This window comes from Triticum aestivum, chromosome 6A (genome assembly GCF_018294505.1).
Source record: "Triticum aestivum cultivar Chinese Spring chromosome 6A, IWGSC CS RefSeq v2.1, whole genome shotgun sequence".
Lineage (NCBI taxonomy): Eukaryota > Viridiplantae > Streptophyta > Magnoliopsida > Poales > Poaceae > Triticum > Triticum aestivum.
Window position 1 is genome coordinate 516730525 of NC_057809.1, and position 20702 is coordinate 516751226.

The 20702-nt window shown below is 46.0% G+C and overlaps 1 protein-coding gene across 1 annotated transcript in view; it reads right to left on the reverse strand.

Moving 5' to 3' along the window:
* Window positions 1-543: 543 nt before the first annotated feature.
* Window positions 544-20702, reverse strand: part of LOC123130872 (aspartyl protease family protein At5g10770) — a 31147-nt gene continuing 10988 nt past the window's right edge. Inside the window, exons 5-10 of the mRNA XM_044550663.1 lie at window positions 20298-20368; window positions 19934-19999; window positions 18174-19207; window positions 7360-7410; window positions 2603-2735; window positions 544-594 (exon numbers count right to left, since the gene is read on the reverse strand). Coding sequence (XP_044406598.1) covers window positions 544-594; window positions 2603-2735; window positions 7360-7410; window positions 18174-19207; window positions 19934-19999; window positions 20298-20368 — 1406 coding nt within the window. The remainder of the gene's footprint in view (window positions 595-2602; window positions 2736-7359; window positions 7411-18173; window positions 19208-19933; window positions 20000-20297; window positions 20369-20702) is intronic.

Consider the following 20702-nt stretch of genomic DNA (forward strand, 5'->3'; position numbering starts at 1 on the left):
AGAATTGCAACACCAACCTATAGCATTTACACTACACACTAAAGGACGCTGGTGGAATCATTTCTTCAGCATTACAATGGACGTGATCACACACAACACTAAGCCAACATGAACACCTATCTTCATAACAAACCAAATCACTCCTCCTAACACCAGTAAAGTACTCATCATCTTCAATATTTTAACATCTCTAGCTTTATCTCTCACAAGGTTGATGGTTGCATTGTAGCAATTTTACACTTTTGGAAGTTTTCCTAGTTATAGGAGCTTTGGCCTCTTTCTCGCGCTCTAGTGCTTTCCTTCTTTCTTTAGCCCAGCCAAGTGCATCAACAATAGCATTACCTATGAGGTATTTATGGTAAACCACCACAGTGTTCCGGCTACCAATGCCCGAATTTGCAACCATGCTACAATTTTGCAACCACATCACCTAATTAAATATATAGTGAAAATTATCGACACCGACCAAAACAAGAACAAATGAGATCAGCGCCGATTACTTACTCCGTCACGGTCGCACTTGTAGAAGACCCGGCATTCGTGCTAATCCATCCCCGAGACGAGGAGCTTCACCTCGGTGCGACAGTCGAGGCACTGCACGGGGAAAATCGTTGGGTGACCGGGGCTGCCTGCTCAAGCTTGAGACTAGCCACAATGGAGAGTAACATACACTAGTAACATACACATATCCCTAAACTATGTTACTACCTTCATAGTGGGTAGTAACATAAGTGTGGTAACATGCAAACCTTCATTTATTAGGTTATAGACTCATATTGCCTTGGGACATGTGATGTTACAGTAACTAGCTAAATTACTGTAACTATCTCTCTCCTCATTAACCCATTGCCACATAAGCAAATTTGCTGAGTTGGACTCGATATTACTGTTGAAATTACTCCCACTGTGGCTAGTCTGAAGAGGTGGCGGTGGACATGCTGAGCGCAGATCCCACGATGAGGTGAACACAAGCATGAACCGCCACCAAGTGACTTGGGGATTTAGGTGTTTCAAGGAGTTAGGAGGGAAATGTGTGTTCCCGTGTGCACACGTCCTAAATATAGAACGAGTGAAGAGTGATAGGATGAGATCGCAAAATTTAAACGACACCAGCCGAGCTGCCTCGAGCACAATGCTAAGTACCACAGGTTCATTCACGTAGACCGCGATGGATGTATTAGAAAGATTGCCAAACCGCGGCTTCTGATTCGTTGACGACTTTTTTGTCACATGATTCCAAGTTTGTGTACTCCAGTGTTACACTTTGAGAGTTTTTGTACTAAGACTACCCACAATGAGAGTAGATAATAACATCACATATATCTACATTAAATAGATGATTTGAAATGCAATAAATAAGGAAAGAGATGAAAGTAGTAACATAGTTAGTTACTACTATTATGAGTAACATCACACATATCAAGGTAAAATGTGTCTATAGCGTAATAAATAAAGTATTGCATGTTACCACATATATAGTATTTCCCATTATAGAGGTAGTAACATGCCCATGTTACTAGTCTATGTTACTATCCATTGTGGCTAGTCTAAGGCTAGTCATAGTGGGGAGTAACTTAGACTAGTGTCATACATATGACACTAGTCTATGTTACTACCTTCATAATGCAAAGTGTCATAGAAGTAGTATCATATATGGTTGCATTTATTAGCTTATAAACTCAATATTTCTTGGGAAGCGTTATGTGATGGTAACATAATATGTTACTCCAAACACCTCTCTCCTCATTAACTAGATGTCACATATGCAAACTTGTCTCGGGATATGTTATGTTACTAGTTAAGTCACTCCCACTATGACTAGCCTAAAGCGCACCATGCGGCCCATGTTTTTGTGCTACGCGGTTATAGTGTCGGTCTTATCGGGTGACACGCCTCCCTGTTTTTTACGGCTTAAGAGCTACCACTTTCTCACAAAAAGAGTATTGGTGGAACCGCTTTTGTTCAAGTTCTTTTTATTATCACGAGACCTCTTCTTAGATTTGACTACTTATCATTACATGTCCGCTAGGCTTGTTCCCGCGCTTGGCTCGACTCCTCGCCTGGTTGTGAGTGTTTGTCATCCCTTTCGACGAAGGAGAGCCCCAAATTTGATCCTTTTCGGCTCTGAATTCTCTCCTTGATGGCATCATTGCAGTGATTGTCAGACTTGGTCGTGGTGGCTGTGCTCCTGATGTAGTAGATCAAGTTACTCTCCCTGATGGCAGCTTTGTGGCGAGGTCGAAGTCGTCGGGTTGTGAGTGCGATGGGCGATAGGCGATGACATAACTGCCGGTGCTAGTGTGGAGTGTGGTTTAGAGCATCTCCAGCCGTTGGCCCCCCAAGGGGCGCCTAAAATCGCCGCTTGGGGGTGAGCCGGCGCAAAATATGGGTCTGGGGGCGAGTTGGTCCCCAGCCGCCGGCCCCAGGGCCGTCCCTAGACGCGATTAAATAAAGAAAAGTATAGCAAATCTCGGTACAATTCGGCGACGTTTGGCTAAACACGACAAATTCCGGCCAATTTGGGCATATATTTGGACAAAATTCGTCAATTTTCATTACATAGCAAATATATAAACTAATCTAAAAGAAACTTGATGAACACCGAGTAGTCGCTGTCGTCGCCGCCATCCTCGTCGTCGGCCTTCTCCTCCTTGACGCGGGCGCCCCTGCTGGACCCGGCGTCGCCATGGCGGACTGGTGGCGGTGGTGGCGCGTCGTCGTCGATGACGACGACTCTTCCTTCGTCGCGGCCTCGGCGGCGCTCCTCGGCGAAGGACCCGGGTTTGGACACGGCGTCGGGCAGCGGGGGAATGGGCACTCCCCCGTTGCTGAGCTTCCAGCCCGTCGGCCCGGCGCGCATGTCCGGCGGCGCCGGCATGTTCGCCTGAAACAGGAGCCAAGACTCCTGTTCACGGAGCGAGCGGCGGCCGAAGCCGTTGGCCGCCGCCTCGTCTCCGGGGAAACTCTCGGCCATCGGGAGGGGAGGGAGAGTGAGGGCTCGACGGCGGCGCTCGGGAGAGGGGGGGGGGCTCGGCGGCGGTTCTCGGAAGAGGCAGAGCTCGGCGGCTAGGGCGGCTAGGGCTAGGGCTGGTGTGGCTAGAGGCGAGGGAAGCCGCCGGCTTTATATAGCCGCGCCGTGCCGGTGTGTACGCGTGCGAGGGAGGGGAGGCGTCGACGCCGTCCCGTGACGCGCCGCCTGTGAGGAATCAATGATAAGACTGACCGGCGGCGGCCTTGCCATTGATTCCCCTCGGAAAACCGAGGCGTGGGAGGAAGACGACGCGCGGTGTCGTTGACGCGGTGGGCCCGCGGCTCTTTTGTGCCAAAACCGCTCGCCCCGGCGTCCCCGAGCGCCCTCCTATGCGCCGGGTTCGGCCTGGGTCCGTCGGTGCTAATTTCGGCCCAGGCCGGCAAAAATCAGGCTTCTGGGGACGTGACTGGGGCGATTTTTCTGCGCCGACGCGAAAAAAATCGTCTAAGGAGGCCTTTCTGAGGACGCAGCTGGAGATGCTCTTAGTTATTTGTATCGTACTTTTGTTCCTATTATGGGTGTGGTGGTGCTTAGATCTAGTGTAGCTAGGTGGCCGCCCGGTGGTTTTAGCGTGGTTTTCTTCTAATTAACTGGTCATATATCTCTGTACCGCCTCTTTTGTACAATGAATCATGCCAGCTCTCCTATTATCCTTCAAAAGAAAACTTGAGCAGCAAAACATTGGCTATTGTGCACCTAGGTGTGGATGCTCCCGGCTACGAATAGTAAAATTGTTTAAAATAGTAAAAGAATTTAAAAATCCATTTTTTATGGTGCAAGATGGTTGAATGTGTGATGTTCATGACAAATTTGGTACACTTTCGACATTCGAGGAGCTCATGGCAAAAAAAAATCAAGCGTATGAGAAAGATTGAAAATATGCACTGTTCATAAGCGATTTTGTCATTTTTGGCACGAGCTCCTAAAAGTCATTTACCCACGAATTTTCGCAAGCACCTGGCACACTCAAGCATTTTGGATGCAATTTTCTTAAAAATTTCTGCTATTCTTTTATTTTTACTGTTCACAGATACAGATGAGGCTGGGCACCGTCTCAAATTATTTGCTTACAGCGATTTGGCTCCTGAGCACATCTGCACCCGCCATGAACCGTAAATAAAAAGATATTAGTAGAAAAAAACTGATTTCTTTTTCATTGGAAGATGTTTCAGTGCGTGATATCCGTGTTAAATTTCAGTTCGTTTGGACATTTGAATAGTTCTCAGCAAAAAAGACAAATTTAAGGTTTGTGAAATAATATACTGTTTGGATCGATTTTGTTTCTATTGCTAAGAGCTAGTCAGATGTCTGAACGGGCTGAAATTTGGCACGGACCTCATGCCATGAAACATCTTTCATCCAAACAAAATTTGATTTTTTTTAAATTTTAGTATTTTTTTTATATTCACTGTTCACCTGGTGCAGACGAGACCAGGCTCAGAAATAGATATGTGCAAAACATATAGCATCATGGTGCTGTCACAAAACGATTGCAATCAAACAAACTACTAGTAGTTGACAAATTTGAGCGACTTAGAGCTTGTTTTGACGCACTCTGATGTGACTCAATTTTGTTTGGATTGGACACATTTTTTTTGTTCTAATAATCTAAGATCCCTGTCAATCGAAAGCATAATCCAACATTATTCTGAGCAATGCTAGACTCACTAACAGATTACGGAGGATTAACGGGGTGGTTAGAGTTGATTAGTTAAGATTTGGTTAAGTGAGGCGGTCCCCACTACTAAAAATCAAAGGGGCCAATTCGAGAAGGGTCAGGGGCATGCTGACGGTCCGTACAACTTTGTTGGTTGTTTCCGTGTGTAGTATTATCACATATATCGGGGTGTGGCTAGGTTTTAGCCGACTGAGACTTAACCAAGTCTAAGGCTGGTCAGTGGGAGTAACATAAGTAGTAACATAGATGCCACATAAGCAAAAATGGTGATGTGGCAAGTAGTTAATGAGGAGAGAGGCAAATAGAGTAACATAATATGTTACCATCACATAGCGGTTTCCAATGCATAATGAGTCTACAAAGTAATAAATGAAGGCAACTATGTTACCACACCTATGACGCTACCCACTATGAAGGTAGTAACATAGACTAGTAACATATCTATGTTACTAGTCTAAATTACTCCCCACTATGACCAGCCTAAGTCAAGTGATATAATATAACATGTACTTCCCCCATTCCAAATTACGTGTCGCAGAAATAGATGTATCTATAATTAAAATACATCTAGATACATTCATACCCGCGACAAATAATTCGGAACGGAAGGAGTAAGAAACAAGAAGAAAGAATAAAAATAAAATTTTGCATGGATCTCCACATAAGATCTTGTGGATATAGCATCAACTGAGACTTAGTTTTACGTGCGTATATGGAGAGCCGAGAGTTAAGATTAGACCGCTCATGTGGGCAGCGTTACAGAATCTGAAAAATGTTAGTGACTTGTCATGGCTAGCTATCGGTGATTTTAACGAGGCTATGTGGGATTTTGAGCATATGTCTGCCACGCCAAGACCACCAGCCCAGATGGTGGCCTTCTGAGATGCTATGGAGGTTTGCGGTCTTGTAGACCTCGGCTTCGTTGGAGTGTCGTTCACCTATGACAACAAACGCAGCAGGGCGAGCAACGTCAAGGTCAGGCTGGACAGAGCGGTAGCAACAAATGAGTGGAGGAACATGTTTGCATTTTCTTCTGTCTTGCATATCCCATCACCGTGCTCGGACCATGTGGCTGTTTTGTTGAAAGGCTCGGTTGATCCGGGTCCGTCAGGCAAAAGTAGTAGAAGGTACGAATTATTTTGGGAAAGGGATGCTGCATTGCCGGAGGTTATAAAGGAGGCGTGGGCAGCAGTTGGAGGGGTGCAGAATCTGGCACAGCTGCGTGATGCCCTCTCAAAAACTATGGTATCGCTGGGAGCATGGAGTAAGAAGTTCGGGAATATAAGAAGAGAGATCGCAAAGTCACGCAGCCAGCTAGAGGAGTTGATGCATATGAATGCAGACAAAGCAGATATTAGAATGATAACGGATAGGATGAATGAACTTTTATACCAAGAGGAAATGTTGTGGCTCCAACGGTCGCGAATTACATGGTTGAAGGAAGGAGACCGCAATACAACGTATTTTCATAGCAAGGCTGTTTGGAGGGCAAGGAAAAATAAAATACGTGAACTTGTTGATAGTATTGACATGGTGCATACAGACAGTGCAACGATGGGGAAGGTGGCGAATGACTATTTCCACGACATTTTTACTGCTGACCCCTCCCTGGATGCATCACCAATCTTGGAGCTGTTGGAGTCTAAGGTGACGGAGGAGGACAATGCTAGATTAACAGCACCTTTTTCTGATAAGGTGATAGCTGATTCTCTTTTCCAAATTGGCCCTTTAAAGGCCCTGGTCCGGATGGCTTCCCGGCCCGGCTTTTCCAGCGAAACTGGGGTACACTCAAAGATGATGTTCTTGCAGCGGTCAAGGATTTCTTTAGGACGGGAATTATGCCTGAAGGGGTAAACTCCACGTCTATTGTTTTTATTCCTAAGATCACAAACCCCACAAAGATGTCTGACTATAGGCCAATCAGTTTATGTAATGTGATTTATAAGGTTATTTCCAAATGCTTGGTCAACCGATTGAGGCCTCTGTTAGACAACCTAATATCTCCAGAACAAAGTGCTTTTATTCCGGGGAGAATGATTACGGACAATGCTTTGGTGGCCTTTGAGTGTCTTCACTACATTAAACAAGAGAATGATCCTACAAAAAGTTTTTGTGCATATAAACTTGATCTGTCAAAAGCATATGATCGAGTGGATTGGGTATTCTTGAGGCAAGTGATGCAAAAGTTGGGTTTCTCTCATCGATGGATTGATTGGGTAATGATGTGTGTCACGTCGGTGAGATATTCTGTCAAACTTAACGGAACCCTCTTAGATTCATTTGCACCGTCGCATGGTCTTCGGCAAGGTGACCCACTCTCACCTCTTTTATTTCTGTTTGTGGCGGATGGTTTGTCTACTATTCTGAAGAACAAGGTGGCTATGGGCGTAATCACTCCTATGAAAGTTTGTAGGAGAGCTCCGGGTGTATCCCACTTATTATTTGCTGATGATTCGTTGCTATTCTTCGAGGCCTCAAGGCCCAGGCCAATAATGTGAAAGCAGCCTTGATGATGTATGGTGCGGCTACTGGTCAAAACCTAAACTATAACAAGTGTTCCTTATTCTTTGGTTGCGCTTGTCCTGAAGTAGCTCAGGCTCAAGTTCGTGATGCTTTGAATGTTACTAGCACGGTGTTTGAGGAAAAATACCTTGGCCTGCCGACCCCGGAGGGCCGTATGTCCAAGGGCAAGTTCCAAAATCTACAAGCAAGGTTGACAAAACGCCGCATCCAGTGGGGTGACGGTCTGCTAGCTCAACCGGGCCGCGAGGTGTTAATCAAATCAGTAGCACAGTCCTTACCTACTTATATTATGGGTGTTTTCAAACTTCCATATTCGGTTTGTGACGACCTTACAAGAATGCTGAGGAATTTTTATTGGGGATCAGCGGATGGTAAGCGTAAAGTGCATTGGAAGGGGTGGGATCATCTACTCCAACGCAAAGACAGAGGTGGTGTTGGCTTTCGGGTTTTCCGGATGTTTAATCAAGCTTTGCTAGCTCGTCAAGCATGGCGATTACTGAAGGAAATATGCCCTAGAGGCAATAATAAAGTTATTATTTTATTTCCTTATATCATGATAAATGTTTATTGTTCATGCTAGAATTGTATTATCCGGAAACATAATACTTGTGTGAATACATAGACAAACTAAACATCACTAGTATGCCTCTACTTGACTAGCTCGTTAATCAAAGATGGTTATGTTTCCTAACCATAGACATATGTTGTCATTTGATTAACGGGATCACATTATTAGGAGAATGATGTGATTGACATGACCCATTCCATTAGCTTAGCACCCAATCGTTTAGTATGTTGCTATTGCTTTCTTCATGACTTATACATGTTCCTATGACTATGAGATTATGCAACTCCCGTTTGCCGGAGGAACACTTTGTGTGCTACCAAACGTCACAACGTAACTGGGTGATTATAAAGGAGCTCTACAGGTGTCTCCAAAGGTACATGTTGGGTTGGCGTATTTCGAGATTAGGATTTGTCACTCCGATTGTCGGAGAGGTATCTCTGGGCCCTCTCGGTAATGCACATCACATAAGCCTTGCAAGCATTGCAACTAATGAGTTAGTTGTGAGATGATGTATTACGAAACGAGTAAAGAGACTTGCCGGTAACGAGATTGAACTAGGTATTGAGATACCGACGATCGAATCTCGGGCAAGTAACATACCGATGACAAAGGGAACAAAGTATGTTGTTATGCGGTCTGACCGATAAAAGATCTTCGTAGAATATGTGGGAGCCAATATGAGCATCCAGGTTCCGCTATTGGTTATTGACCGGAGACATGTCTCGGTCATGTCTACATTGTTCTCGAACCCGTAGGGTCCGCACGCTTAACGTTACGATGACAGTTTCATTATGAGTTTATATATTTTGATGTACCGAAGTTAGTTCGGAGTCCCGGATGTGATCACGGACATGACGAGGAGTCTCGAAATGGTCGAGACATAAAGATTGATATATTGGAAGCCTATGTTTGGACATCGGAAGTGTTCCGGGTGAAATCGGCATTTTACTGGAGTACCGGGAGGTTACCGGAACCCCCCGGTAACCTAATGGGCCTTAATGGGCCTAGTGGAGGAAGAGGAGAGGAGGCCTAGGGGCTGCCGCGCGCCCCTCCCCCCCCAAGTCCGAATTGGACAAGGAGGGGGGCGGCGCCCCCCCCTTTCCTTTCTTCCCTCTCTTCCTTCTTCCCCAAGTCCTAATCCAACTAGGGAAAGGGGGGAGTCCTACTCCCGGTAGGAGTAGGACTCCTCCTGCGCGCCTCCTCCTAGGGCCGGCCGCACCCCCCTTGGCTCCTTTATATACGGGGGCAGGGGGCACCCCTAGACACACAAGTTGATCTCTAAGATCGTTCTCTTAGCCGTGTGCGGTGCCCCCTTCCACCATAGTCCTCGATAATATTGTAGTGGTGCTTAGGCGAAGCCCTGCGACAGTAGAACATCAAGATCGTCACCACGCCGTCGTGCTGACGGAACTCTTCCCCGACACTTTGCTGGATCAGAGTCCGGGGATCGTCATTCGAGCTGAACGTGTGCTAGAACTCAAAGGTGCCATAGTTTCGGTACTTGATCGGTCGGGCCGTGAAGACGTACGACTACATCAACCACGTTGTCATAACGCTTCCGCTGTCGGTCTATGAGGGTACGTAGATCACACTCTCCCCTCTCGTTGCTATGCATGCGTGTGCGTAGGAAAATTTTTGAAATTACTACGTTCCCCAACAGTGGCATCCGAGCCTAGGTTTTATGCGTTGATGTTATATGCACGAGTAGAACACAAGTGAGTTGTGGGCGATATAAGTCATACTGCTTACCAGCATATCATACTTTGGTTCGGCGGTATTGTTGGACGAAGCGGCCCGGACCGACATTACGCGTACGCTTACGCGAGACCGGTTCTCCCGACGTGCTTTGCACAAAGGTGGCTAGCGGGTGTGAGTTTCTCCAACTTTAGTTGAACCAAGTGTGGCTACGCCCGGTCCTTGCAAAGGTTAAAATAGCACCAACTTGACAAACTATCGTTGTGGTTTTGATGTGTAGGTAAGAACGGTTCTTGCTAAGCCCGTAGCAGCCACGTAAAACTTGCAACAACAAAGTAGAGGACGTCTAACTTGTTTTTGCAGGGCATGTTGTGATGTGATATGGTCAAGACATGATGCTAAATTTTATTGTATGAGATGATCATGTTTTGTAACTGAGTTATCGGCAACTGGCAGGAGCCATATGGTTGTCGCTTTATTGTATGCAATGCAATTGCGTTGTAATGCTTTACTTTATCACTAAGCGGTAGCGATAGTCGTGGAAGCATAAGATTGGCAAGACGACAATGATGCTACGATGATGATCAAGGTGTCGCGCCGGTGACGATGGTGATCATGACGATGCTTCGAAGATGGAGATCACAAGCACAAGATGATGATGGCCATATCATATCACTTATATTGATTGCATGTGATGTTTATCTTTTATACATCTTATCTTGCTTTGATTGACGGTAGCATTTTAAGATGATCTCTCACTAATTATCAAGAAGTGTTCTCCCTGAGTATGCACCGTTGCGAAAGTTCTTCGTGCTGAGACACCACGTGATGATCGGGTGTGATAGGCTCTACGTTCAAATACAACGGGTGCAAAACAGTTGCACACGCGGAATACTCAGGTTATACTTGACGAGCCAAGCATATACAGATATGGCCTCGGAACACGGAGACCGAAAGGTCGAGCGTGAATCATATAGTAGATATGATCAACATAGTGATGTTCACCAATGAAACTACTCCATCTCACGTGATGATCGGACATGGTTTAGTTGATTTGGATCACGTGATCACTTAGAGGATTAGAGGGATGTCTATCTAAGTGGGAGTTCTTTAGTAATATGATTAATTGAACTTAAATTTATCATGAACTTAGTACCTGATAGTATCTTGCTTGTTTATGTTTGATTGTAGATAGATGGCCCGTGCTGTTGTTCCGTTGAATTTTAATGCGTTCCTTGAGAAAGCAAAGTTGAAAGATGATGGTAGCAATTACACGGACTGGGTCCGTAACTTGAGGATTATCCTCATTGCTGCACAGAAGAATTACGTCCTGGAAGCACCGCTGGGTGCCAGGCCTGCTGCTGGAGCAACACCAGATGTTATGAACGTCTGGCAGAGCAAAGCTGATGACTACTCGATAGTTCAGTGTGCCATGCTTTACGGCTTAGAATCGGGACTTCAACGACGTTTTGAACGTCATGGAGCATATGAGATGTTCCAGGAGTTGAAGTTAATATTTCAAGCAAATGCCCGGATTGAGAGATATGAAGTCTCCAATAAGTTCTATAGCTGCAAGATGGAGGAGAACAGTTCTGTCAGTGAGCATATACTCAAAATGTCTGGGTATAATAATCACTTGATTCAATTGGGAGTTAATCTTCCAGATGATTGCGTCATTGACAGAATTCTCCAATCACTGCCACCTAGCTACAAGAGCTTCGTGATGAACTATAATATGCAAGGGATGAATAAGACTATTCCCGAGCTCTTCGCAATGCTGAAAGCTGCGGAGGTAGAAATCAAGAAGGAGCATCAAGTGTTGATGGTCAACAAGACCACTAGTTTCAAGAAAAAGGGCAAAGGGAAGAAGAAGGGGAACTTCAAAAAGAACAGCAAGCAAGTTGCTGCTCAAGAGAAGAAACCCAAATCTGGACCTAAGCCTGAAACTGAGTGCTTCTACTGCAAGCAGACTGGTCACTGGAAGCGGAACTGCCCCAAGTATTTGGCGGATAAGAAGGATGGCAAGGTGAACAAAGGTATATGTGATATACATGTTATTGATGTGTACCTTACTAATGCTCGCAGTAGCACCTGGGTATTTGATACTGGTTCTGTTGCTAACATTTGCAACTCGAAACAGGGACTACGGATTAAGCGAAGATTGGCTAAGGACGAGGTGACGATGCGCGTGGGAAATGGTTCCAAAGTCGATGTGATCGCGGTCGGCACGCTACCTCTACATCTACCTTCGGGATTAGTATTAGACCTAAATAATTGTTATTTGGTGCCAGCGTTGAGCATGAACATTATATCTGGATCTTGTTTGATGCGAGACGGTTATTCATTTAAATCAGAGAATAATGGTTGTTCTATTTATATGAGTAAAATCTTTTATGGTCATGCACCCATGAAGAATGGTCTATTCTTATTAAATCTCGATAGTAGTGACACACACATTCATAATGTTGAAGCCAAAAGATGCAGAGTTGATAATGATAGTGCAACTTATTTGTGGCACTGCCGTTTAGGTCATATCGGTGTAAAGCGCATGAAGAAACTCCATACTGATGGACTTTTGGAACCACTTGATTATGAATCACTTGGTACTTGCGAACCGTGCCTTATGGGTAAGATGACAAAAACACCGTTCTCCGGTACTATGGAGAGAGCAACAGATTTGTTGGAAATCATACATACAGATGTATGTGGTCCGATGAATGTTGAGGCTCGTGGCGGATATCGTTATTTTCTCACCTTCACAGATGACTTAAGCAGATATGGGTATATCTACTTAATGAAACATAAGTCTGAAACATTTGAAAAGTTCAAAGAATTTCAGAGTGAAGTTGAAAATCATCGTAACAAGAAAATAAAATTCCTACGATCTGATCGTGGAGGAGAATATTTGAGTTACGAGTTTGGTGTACATTTGAAACAATGCGGAATAGTTTCGCAACTCACGCCACCCGGAACACCACAGGTAATGGTGTGTCCGAACGTCGTAATCGTACTTTACTTGATATGGTGCGATCTATGATGTCTCTTACTGATTTACCGCTATCGTTTTGGGGTTATGCTTTAGAGACGGCCGCATTCACGTTAAATAGGGCACCATCAAAATCCGTTGAGACGACGCCTTATGAACTGTGGTTTGGCAAGAAACCAAAGTTGTCGTTTCTGAAAGTTTGGGGCTGCGATGCTTATGTGAAAAAGCTTCAACCTGATAAGCTCGAACCCAAATCGGAGAAATGTGTCTTCATAGGATATCCAAAGGAAACTATTGGATACACCTTCTATCACAGATCCGAAGGCAAGACTTTTGTTGCTAAATTCGGAAACTTTCTAGAGAAGGAGTTTCTCTCGAAAGAAGTGAGTGGGAGGAAAGTAGAACTTGATGAGGTAACTGTACCTGCTCCCTTATTGGAAAGTAGTACATCACAGAAACCGGTTTCTGTGACACCTACACCAATTAGTGAGGAAGCTAATGATGATGATCATGAAACTTCAGAACAAGATACTACTGAACCTCGTAGATCAACCAGAGTAAGATCCGCACCAGAGTGGTACGGTAATCCTGTTCTGGAAGTCATGCTACTAGATCATGATGAACCTACGAACTATGGAGAAGCGATGGTGAGCCCAGATTCCGCAAAATGGCTTGAAGCCATGAAATCTGAGATGGGATCCATGTATGAGAACAAAGTGTGGACTTTGGTTGACTTGCCAAAAGATCGGCAAGCAATTGAGAATAAATGGATCTTCAAGAAGAAGACTGACGCTGACGGTAATGTTACTGTCTACAAAGCTCGACTTGTCGCAAAAGGTTTTCGACAAGTTCAAGGGATTGACTACGATGAGACCTTCTCACCCGTAGCGATGCTTAAGTCTGTCCGAATCATGTTAGCAATTGCCGCATTTTATGATTATGAAATTTGGCAGATGGATGTCAAAACTGCATTCCTGAATGGATTTCTGGAAGAAGAGTTGTATATGATGCAGCCGGAAGGTTTTGTCGATCCAAAGGGAGCTAACAAAGTGTGCAAGCTCCAGCGATCCATTTATGGACTGGTGCAAGCCTCTCGGAGTTGGAATAAACGCTTTGATAGTGTGATCAAAGCATTTGGTTTTGTACAGACTTTTGGAGAAGCCTGTATTTACAAGAAAGTGAGTGGGAGCTCTGTAGCGTTTCTGATATTATATGTAGATGACATATTACTAATCGGAAATGATATAGAATTTCTGGATAGCATAAAGGGATACTTGAATAAGAGTTTTTCAATGAAAGACCTCGGTGAAGCTGCTTACATATTGGGCATTAAGATCTATAGAGATAGATCAAGACGCTTAATTGGACTTTCACAAAGCACATACCTTGACAAAGTTTTGAAGAAGTTCAAAATGGATCAAGCAAAGAAAGGATTCTTGCCTGTGTTACAAGGTGTGAAATTGAGTAAGACTCAATGCCCGACCAATGCAGAAGATAGAGAGAAAATGAAAGATGTTCCCTATGCTTCAGCCATAGGCTCTATCATGTATGCAATGCTGTGTACCAGACCTGATGTGTGTCTTGCTATAAGTCTAGCAGGGAGGTACCAAAGTAATCCAGGAGTGGATCACTGGACAGCGGTCAAGAACATCCTGAAATACCTGAAAAGGACTAAGGATATGTTTCTCATATATGGAGGTGACAAAGAGCTCATCGTAAATGGTTACGTTGATGCAAGCTTTGACACTGATCCGGACGATTCTAAATCGCAAACCGGATACGTGTTTACATTAAACGGTGGAGCTGTCAGTTGGTGCAGTTCTAAACAAAGCGTTGTGGCGGGATCTACATGTGAAGCGGAGTACATAGCTGCTTCGGAAGCAGCAAACGAAGGAGTCTGGATGAAGGAGTTCATATCCGATCTAGGTGTCATACCTAGTGCATCGGGTCCAATGAAAATCTTTTGTGACAATACTGGTGCAATTGCCTTGGCAAAGGAATCTAGATTTCACAAGAGAACCAAGCACATCAAGAGACGCTTCAATTCCATCCGGGATCTAGTCCAGGTGGGAGACATAGAGATTTGCAAGATACATACGGATCTGAATGTAGCAGACCCATTGACTAAGCCTCTTCCACGAGCAAAACATGATCAGCACCAATGCTCCATGGGTGTTAGAATCATTACTGTGTAATCTAGATTATTGACACTAGTGCAAGTGGGAGACTGAAGGAAATATGCCCTAGAGGCAATAATAAAGTTATTATTTTATTTCCTTATATCATGATAAATGTTTATTGTTCATGCTAGAATTGTATTATCCGGAAACATAATACTTGTGTGAATACATAGACAAACTAAATGTCACTAGTATGCCTCTACTTGACTAGCTCGTTAATCAAAGATGGTTATGTTTCCTAACCATAGACATGTGTTGTCATTTGATTAACGGGATCACATAATTAGGAGAATGATGTGATTGACATGACCCATTCCATTAGCTTAGCACCCAATCGTTTAGTATGTTGCTATTGCTTTCTTCATGACTTATACATGTTCCTATGACTATGAGATTATGCAACTCCCATTTGCCGGAGGAACACTTTGTGTGCTACCAAACGTCACAACGTAACTGGGTGATTATAAAGGAGCTCTACAGGTGTCTCCAAAGGTACATGTTTGGTTGGCGTATTTCGAGATTAGGATTTGTCACTCCGATTGTCGGAGATGTATCTCTGGGCCCTCTCGGTAATGCACATCACATAAGCCTTGCAAGCATTGCAACTAATGAGTTAGTTGTGAGATGATGTATTACAAAACGAATAAAGAGACTTGCCGGTAACGAGATTGAACTAGGTATTGAGATACCGACGATCGAATCTCGGGCAAGTAACATACCGATGACAAAAGGAACAAAGTATGTTGTTATGCGGTCTGACCGATAAAAGATCTTCGTAGAATATGTGGGAGCCAATATGAGCATCCAGGTTCCGCTATTGGTTATTGACCGGAGACATGTCTCGGTCATGTCTACATTGTTCTCGAACCCGTAGGGTCCGCACGCTTAACGTTACGATGACAGTTTCATTATGAGTTTATATATTTTGATGTACCGAAGTTAGTTCGGAGTCCCGGATATGATCACGGACATGACGAGGAGTCTCGAAATGGTCGAGACATAAATATTGATATATTGGAAGCCTATGTCTGGACATTGGAAGTGTTCCGGGTGAAATCGGGATTTTACTGGAGTACCAGGAGGTTACCGGAACCCCCCGGTAACCTAATGGTCCTTAATGGGCCTAGTGGAGGAAGAGGAGAGGAGGCCTAGGGGCTGCCGCGCGCCCCTCCCCCCCCCCCCCAAGTCCGAATTGGACAAGGAGGGGGGCGGCGCCCCCCCTTTCCTTTCTTCCCTCTCTTCTTCCCCAAGTCCTAATCCAACTAGGGAAAGGGGGGGGGGAGTCCTACTCCCGGTAGGAGTAGGACTCCTCCTGCGCGCCTCCTCCTAGGGCCGGCCGCACCCCCCCTTGGCTCCTTTATATACGGGGGCAGGGGGCACCCCTAGACACACAAGTTGATCTCTAAGATCGTTCTCTTAGCCGTGTGCGGTGCCCCCTTCACCATAGTCCTCGATAATATTGTAGTGGTGCTTAGGCGAAGCCCTGTGACAGTAGAACATCAAGATTTTCACCACGCCGTCGTGCTGACGGAACTCTTCCCCGACACTTTGCTGGATTGGAGTCCGGGGATCGTCATCGAGCTGAACGTGTGCTAGAACTCGGAGGTGCCGTAGTTTCGGTGCTTGATCGGTCGGGCCGTGAAGACGTACGACTACATCAACCGCGTTGCCATAACGCTTCCGCTGTCGGTTTACGAGGGTATGTAGATCACACTCTCCCCTCTTGTTACTATGCATCACCATGATCTTGCGTGTGCGTAGGAAAATTTTGAAATTACTATGTTCCCCAACAATTAATATCAAAACCGGAGAGCATGTGTGCTCAAGTGCTTAAAGCGAAGTATTATCCTTATGGCAAGTTGGAGGATACGGTTTTCACAGGTAATGCATCCTCATCTTCGCAAGCTATCAGCCATGGTCTTGATCTGTTGAAAAAAGGGCTGATATGGAGGGTGGGAAATCGAAGGAGCATTCGGATTTGGAGGGACAATTAGATACCAAGGCCGTTTTCGTACAAACCTATTTCCCTACAGTGCCGATGCCGCATTCGTTTTGTTTCTGACCTTCTCAATCCCAATGGGTCTTGGAAGGTAGATTTATTGTAGCAATATTTTTTGTATGCAGATGTGAGATAATGAAAATACGGGCGTCTCCTAGGTTGGATGAGGACGTGATCGCTTGGGGGGCGAGTAAAAATGAAATTTTTTCAGTCAAGTCAGCTTATCAGGTTGCTTTTCATGAAGTTCATGGTGCAAATTTGGCTTCTAGCAGTACTTCGAGATCTGGGGGGAGAAGCTGCTAGAAACTTATTTGGAAGAGTAATGTGCCGCCGACGATCCGCAATTTTGCTTGGCGAATGGCGACGGATGCCCTCCCAGCATGGAAGAACAAGAACAAAATTGGTTTGGAAACGATAAGTGGCTGCCCGGTGTGTGGAATGGAGGTAGAAGATAATTTCCACTCGTTCTTAAGGTGCCAACGAGGTCGAGATTTGTACAGAGAAATGTCTAACGTATGGAAACTGCCAGCAATGGATTCCTTCGTGAACACTGGTAAGGAATGGCTCCTTCATGCGCTCGACTAGTTATGTGATATTGATCGTACTAAAATGTTGCTCATCTTCTGAAGGAGTTGGTATGTGGGTAATGAAATTGTGCATCACAAGCCAGCGCCGGTCACGGAGTCCTCGGTGAGCTTTTTGAGGAGATATCTGGATGAATTAATTGGCATCAAGTTAAATTCGGAGATGGATCCACCGAAAGGAAAGGGATATATATCTTTTGATCAGCATGTTGGGGCGGCGTTCACACCACCACAACAAGCGATATCTGAAGCTAGATGGGTACCGCCTGCTAATGGCTGGGCCAAATTGAATGTTGATGGCTCGTTTGTAGCAAGCGATGATGCTGGTGCTGGTATGATTCTTCGAGACAATGAGGGCAAGATCATCTTCTCGGCATGTAGATTACTATTTTCTTGCAGAGATCCACTAGAAGCTGAGCTATGTGGGATCATGGAAGGATTATCACTTGCCATACAAAGATCTGATCTACCTGTTGCAATTGAATCTGATTCAAGCATGGCAGTATCTTTGATATTTTCTGAGGAAGTTGATCGTTCAGTTTATGCCTCCTTGGTGAATGAAATTTGACTTTTATTTCGTCTTAGACAAACTTATATTACTCATGTATTGCGTGCCCAAAACAAAGCTAGTGATAGTTTAGCTAGGTTTGCTCGAGTTGAGGGGCGAACTATGACCTGACTAGGATCTAGGCCAGAGGAAATCTTGAGTATTTCCCTTGATGATTGTAAGGACATTGTCATTTGAATAATACAAGTGTTCCCGCAAAAAAAAAAGACCGAGACTTAGTTCAATCTCAGTCGACTGAGATTTAGCAATCCCCTACCGGGCATTATTCTGCATCCGAAATTCGAACGAGCCCTTGGCCTTGGTGCCCCTTACATGGCAAACACGCGTGCCCGTCGCCGAAAACTATGAGCACGCGCCTGACCGGAAGCCAAAAACGCCCTGGCCGACGTCGTGCAGCACTTCGAACGTCCGTTGCTGCACGTTGCCGATGATGCTAACGCCGCTGGTGGCAGCGAACGCGAGGCAGTCTGAGATCATGATCCCGTCATAATCGAGGTCCATGACCGCGCCGCCGTCGAACACCAGCTCGACGGTCGGGACAGAGAAGTTTCTTAGCCCGGTGAAGTCGTAGCAGGTGTCCAGGATGCCGACGGGGGCCGCCCGCGGGTACCGGGTCATGCCGGATCTGAACGCCGACGAGAGCGCCGAGTAGGCCCTCCGTGGTAGCCGCGTGAGGATAGTACCAGAGTCCATCACCGATCCGTTGGAGAGGACGGTGGGCTGTATTCCGAGCAGAGTTCCGCCCACGGATATGTCCTGGAGAAGCACGCCGTAGAACGTCGGCACCCGTGGCCATCTGAGCATCGGCGTCGTCACGAAGGCGGACGTCACGTTCGGCGCGCCGAAGGTGAGAAACCCGGATGTGCGGTTGGTCGGCGGGAGGCAGTACGAGAAGGACTTGCCGTACGTCGCCGCCGTCTGCGACACGAGCGACTGCGCGTCGCCGCCGAGCCCCATGAGCCCGTCGAATTTTTCGCGGTTGAAGCCCTCCTCGTGGTGACTGCAACCGAACTGGAAACCCTTGACCGTGTCCGAGGCGCTTAGCGCCAGCGTGTCGGAGCCGTACGTGCCGGTGGTGTTGGAGCCGTCGCCGTACTGGACCATGTACTGGCACTGCGAGTTTGAGCAGTTGTTGCCATTGTTTCCAAGCTGTGTGCACGCCGCGGAGCTGCAAGAGAACGGGGCGTACGTGGTCGACTTGCTGGGATCGAAGAGCGTCGTCCCGTCCGTGGAGTTGCAGCGCACCCATGACACGTCGCTGCCGGTGTCGATCATCATGGTCTGGGTCACCGCCGGGGAGCCGATGCCGATGGTGATAACATACTCCAGCGTGTCCAGGGCAGTTCCCAGGGTAGTCGGCAGGGTGAGGTCCAACGGCTGGAGGTCGTCGGTGCCCTTCTTCCCAGACCACCTCCGTTGGATGTACTTGGCTCGGAGTTGGTCATGCTGGAGCAGCTCCAGGATGGTTGGCACCTTTGCGGATGGCGCCGGCGAGCACGGGCCATGCCGGTGGTTTAGCGGCACCGTAGCTCCACTGGACGGCGCTGGAGTTACTGCAAAATTAAGAAACGGGATATAAACGATAAAAACTGTACAGGATCGGCAGGCAATTGTACTGCTGGAACTGCATGTGAGTGTGCATGCATAGAATAGAACATACTCCTTCCGTTTCAAAGTGCTGGAAGGTTTTAGATTTGTTCATCGTAGAAAAACTATGCATCAGCTGCTTTACAAAATTCAAAATCAGTCGATTTTTTCAGCCGTCGGACTTCAATCCAACAGCCAACACTGGCTTGCGTCCCCAACCCTTCTTCCACCTCGCGACCATAGGCCCAACCGCCTGCTCCCGCCATGTCTAAGGTGCCGCCCGCCGTCCTCCCTCTAAACCCCACCATGGTTTCATCTGATGTCCGCATACCGGGCTTCGCGCAAAATCGACTGATGCGTATTTGGATTTTCAAGCAACTGATGAATTACAAAATGTGAAAAAATACACACCCACATCTACAACATCAAATTAGTATCATTGGATTCAATATAGACATTATCTTTTTTTCTGGAGGCGGGATCAAAAATAAAGAAATTTGACCCGGGACAAACGTAAAACCTCGATGTACGTACCTGAGCAGACGACTTCAGCCTTGAGTGAGCCGACGGCGAGAACCTTATAGCTACGTGCATCATCGGCTGCACGAGCAACGACAGAATAGTAGCCGCCGCACAGCAAGAGAAGCAGCAGCTTCCTAGCATATCGGTCCTTGCTCTGAGCGCCGGCCATTGCTGGAGCTGGTTGGCTTGCATCTCTACATCCTCGCATACCTTATTTATAGAGCCCCGGGACACAGCCACGCAGCTTGTAACAGGCCTCCTAGACGACTTTTCACACACACATAGGAGTATATATGTATATACGAGTATATGTATGCCATATTGGCAACTTGGAAAGCGTGCGTACATGCACAGCAATGCATGCGTACGTACGTACGTGGCCACGTGGGACGACGAACGGGTGTGCATGCGTAGGGCGAGTAACCAGTTCGTCACGCTGCTTCCTCCCTGCGTAGGCAACACACAGGCACATACGTAGGTGTTGCCCAATCATCGATGGTTTTCCTCCTACGCTGATCTGTGGTGGTATTGATGGGTTGGTCGACATGAGATATTTTAGATCTTAGTGGCGCAATCTGATGTTGTAAATTAGTAGATCGACGTCCTGGACCAAGTCCCCACACGTACATTGTCCATGGAGACACGGCTCATGAATCTTGTTTTTATCCAAACATAGCACTAAATCAAACGTATCATATAGAGCGTCAAGAGATGGAAATTTCCTATATTTTAGTTTATAGGAGCGAGTATGTTCTGTCTTGCTTTGAAATAATTATTGGTC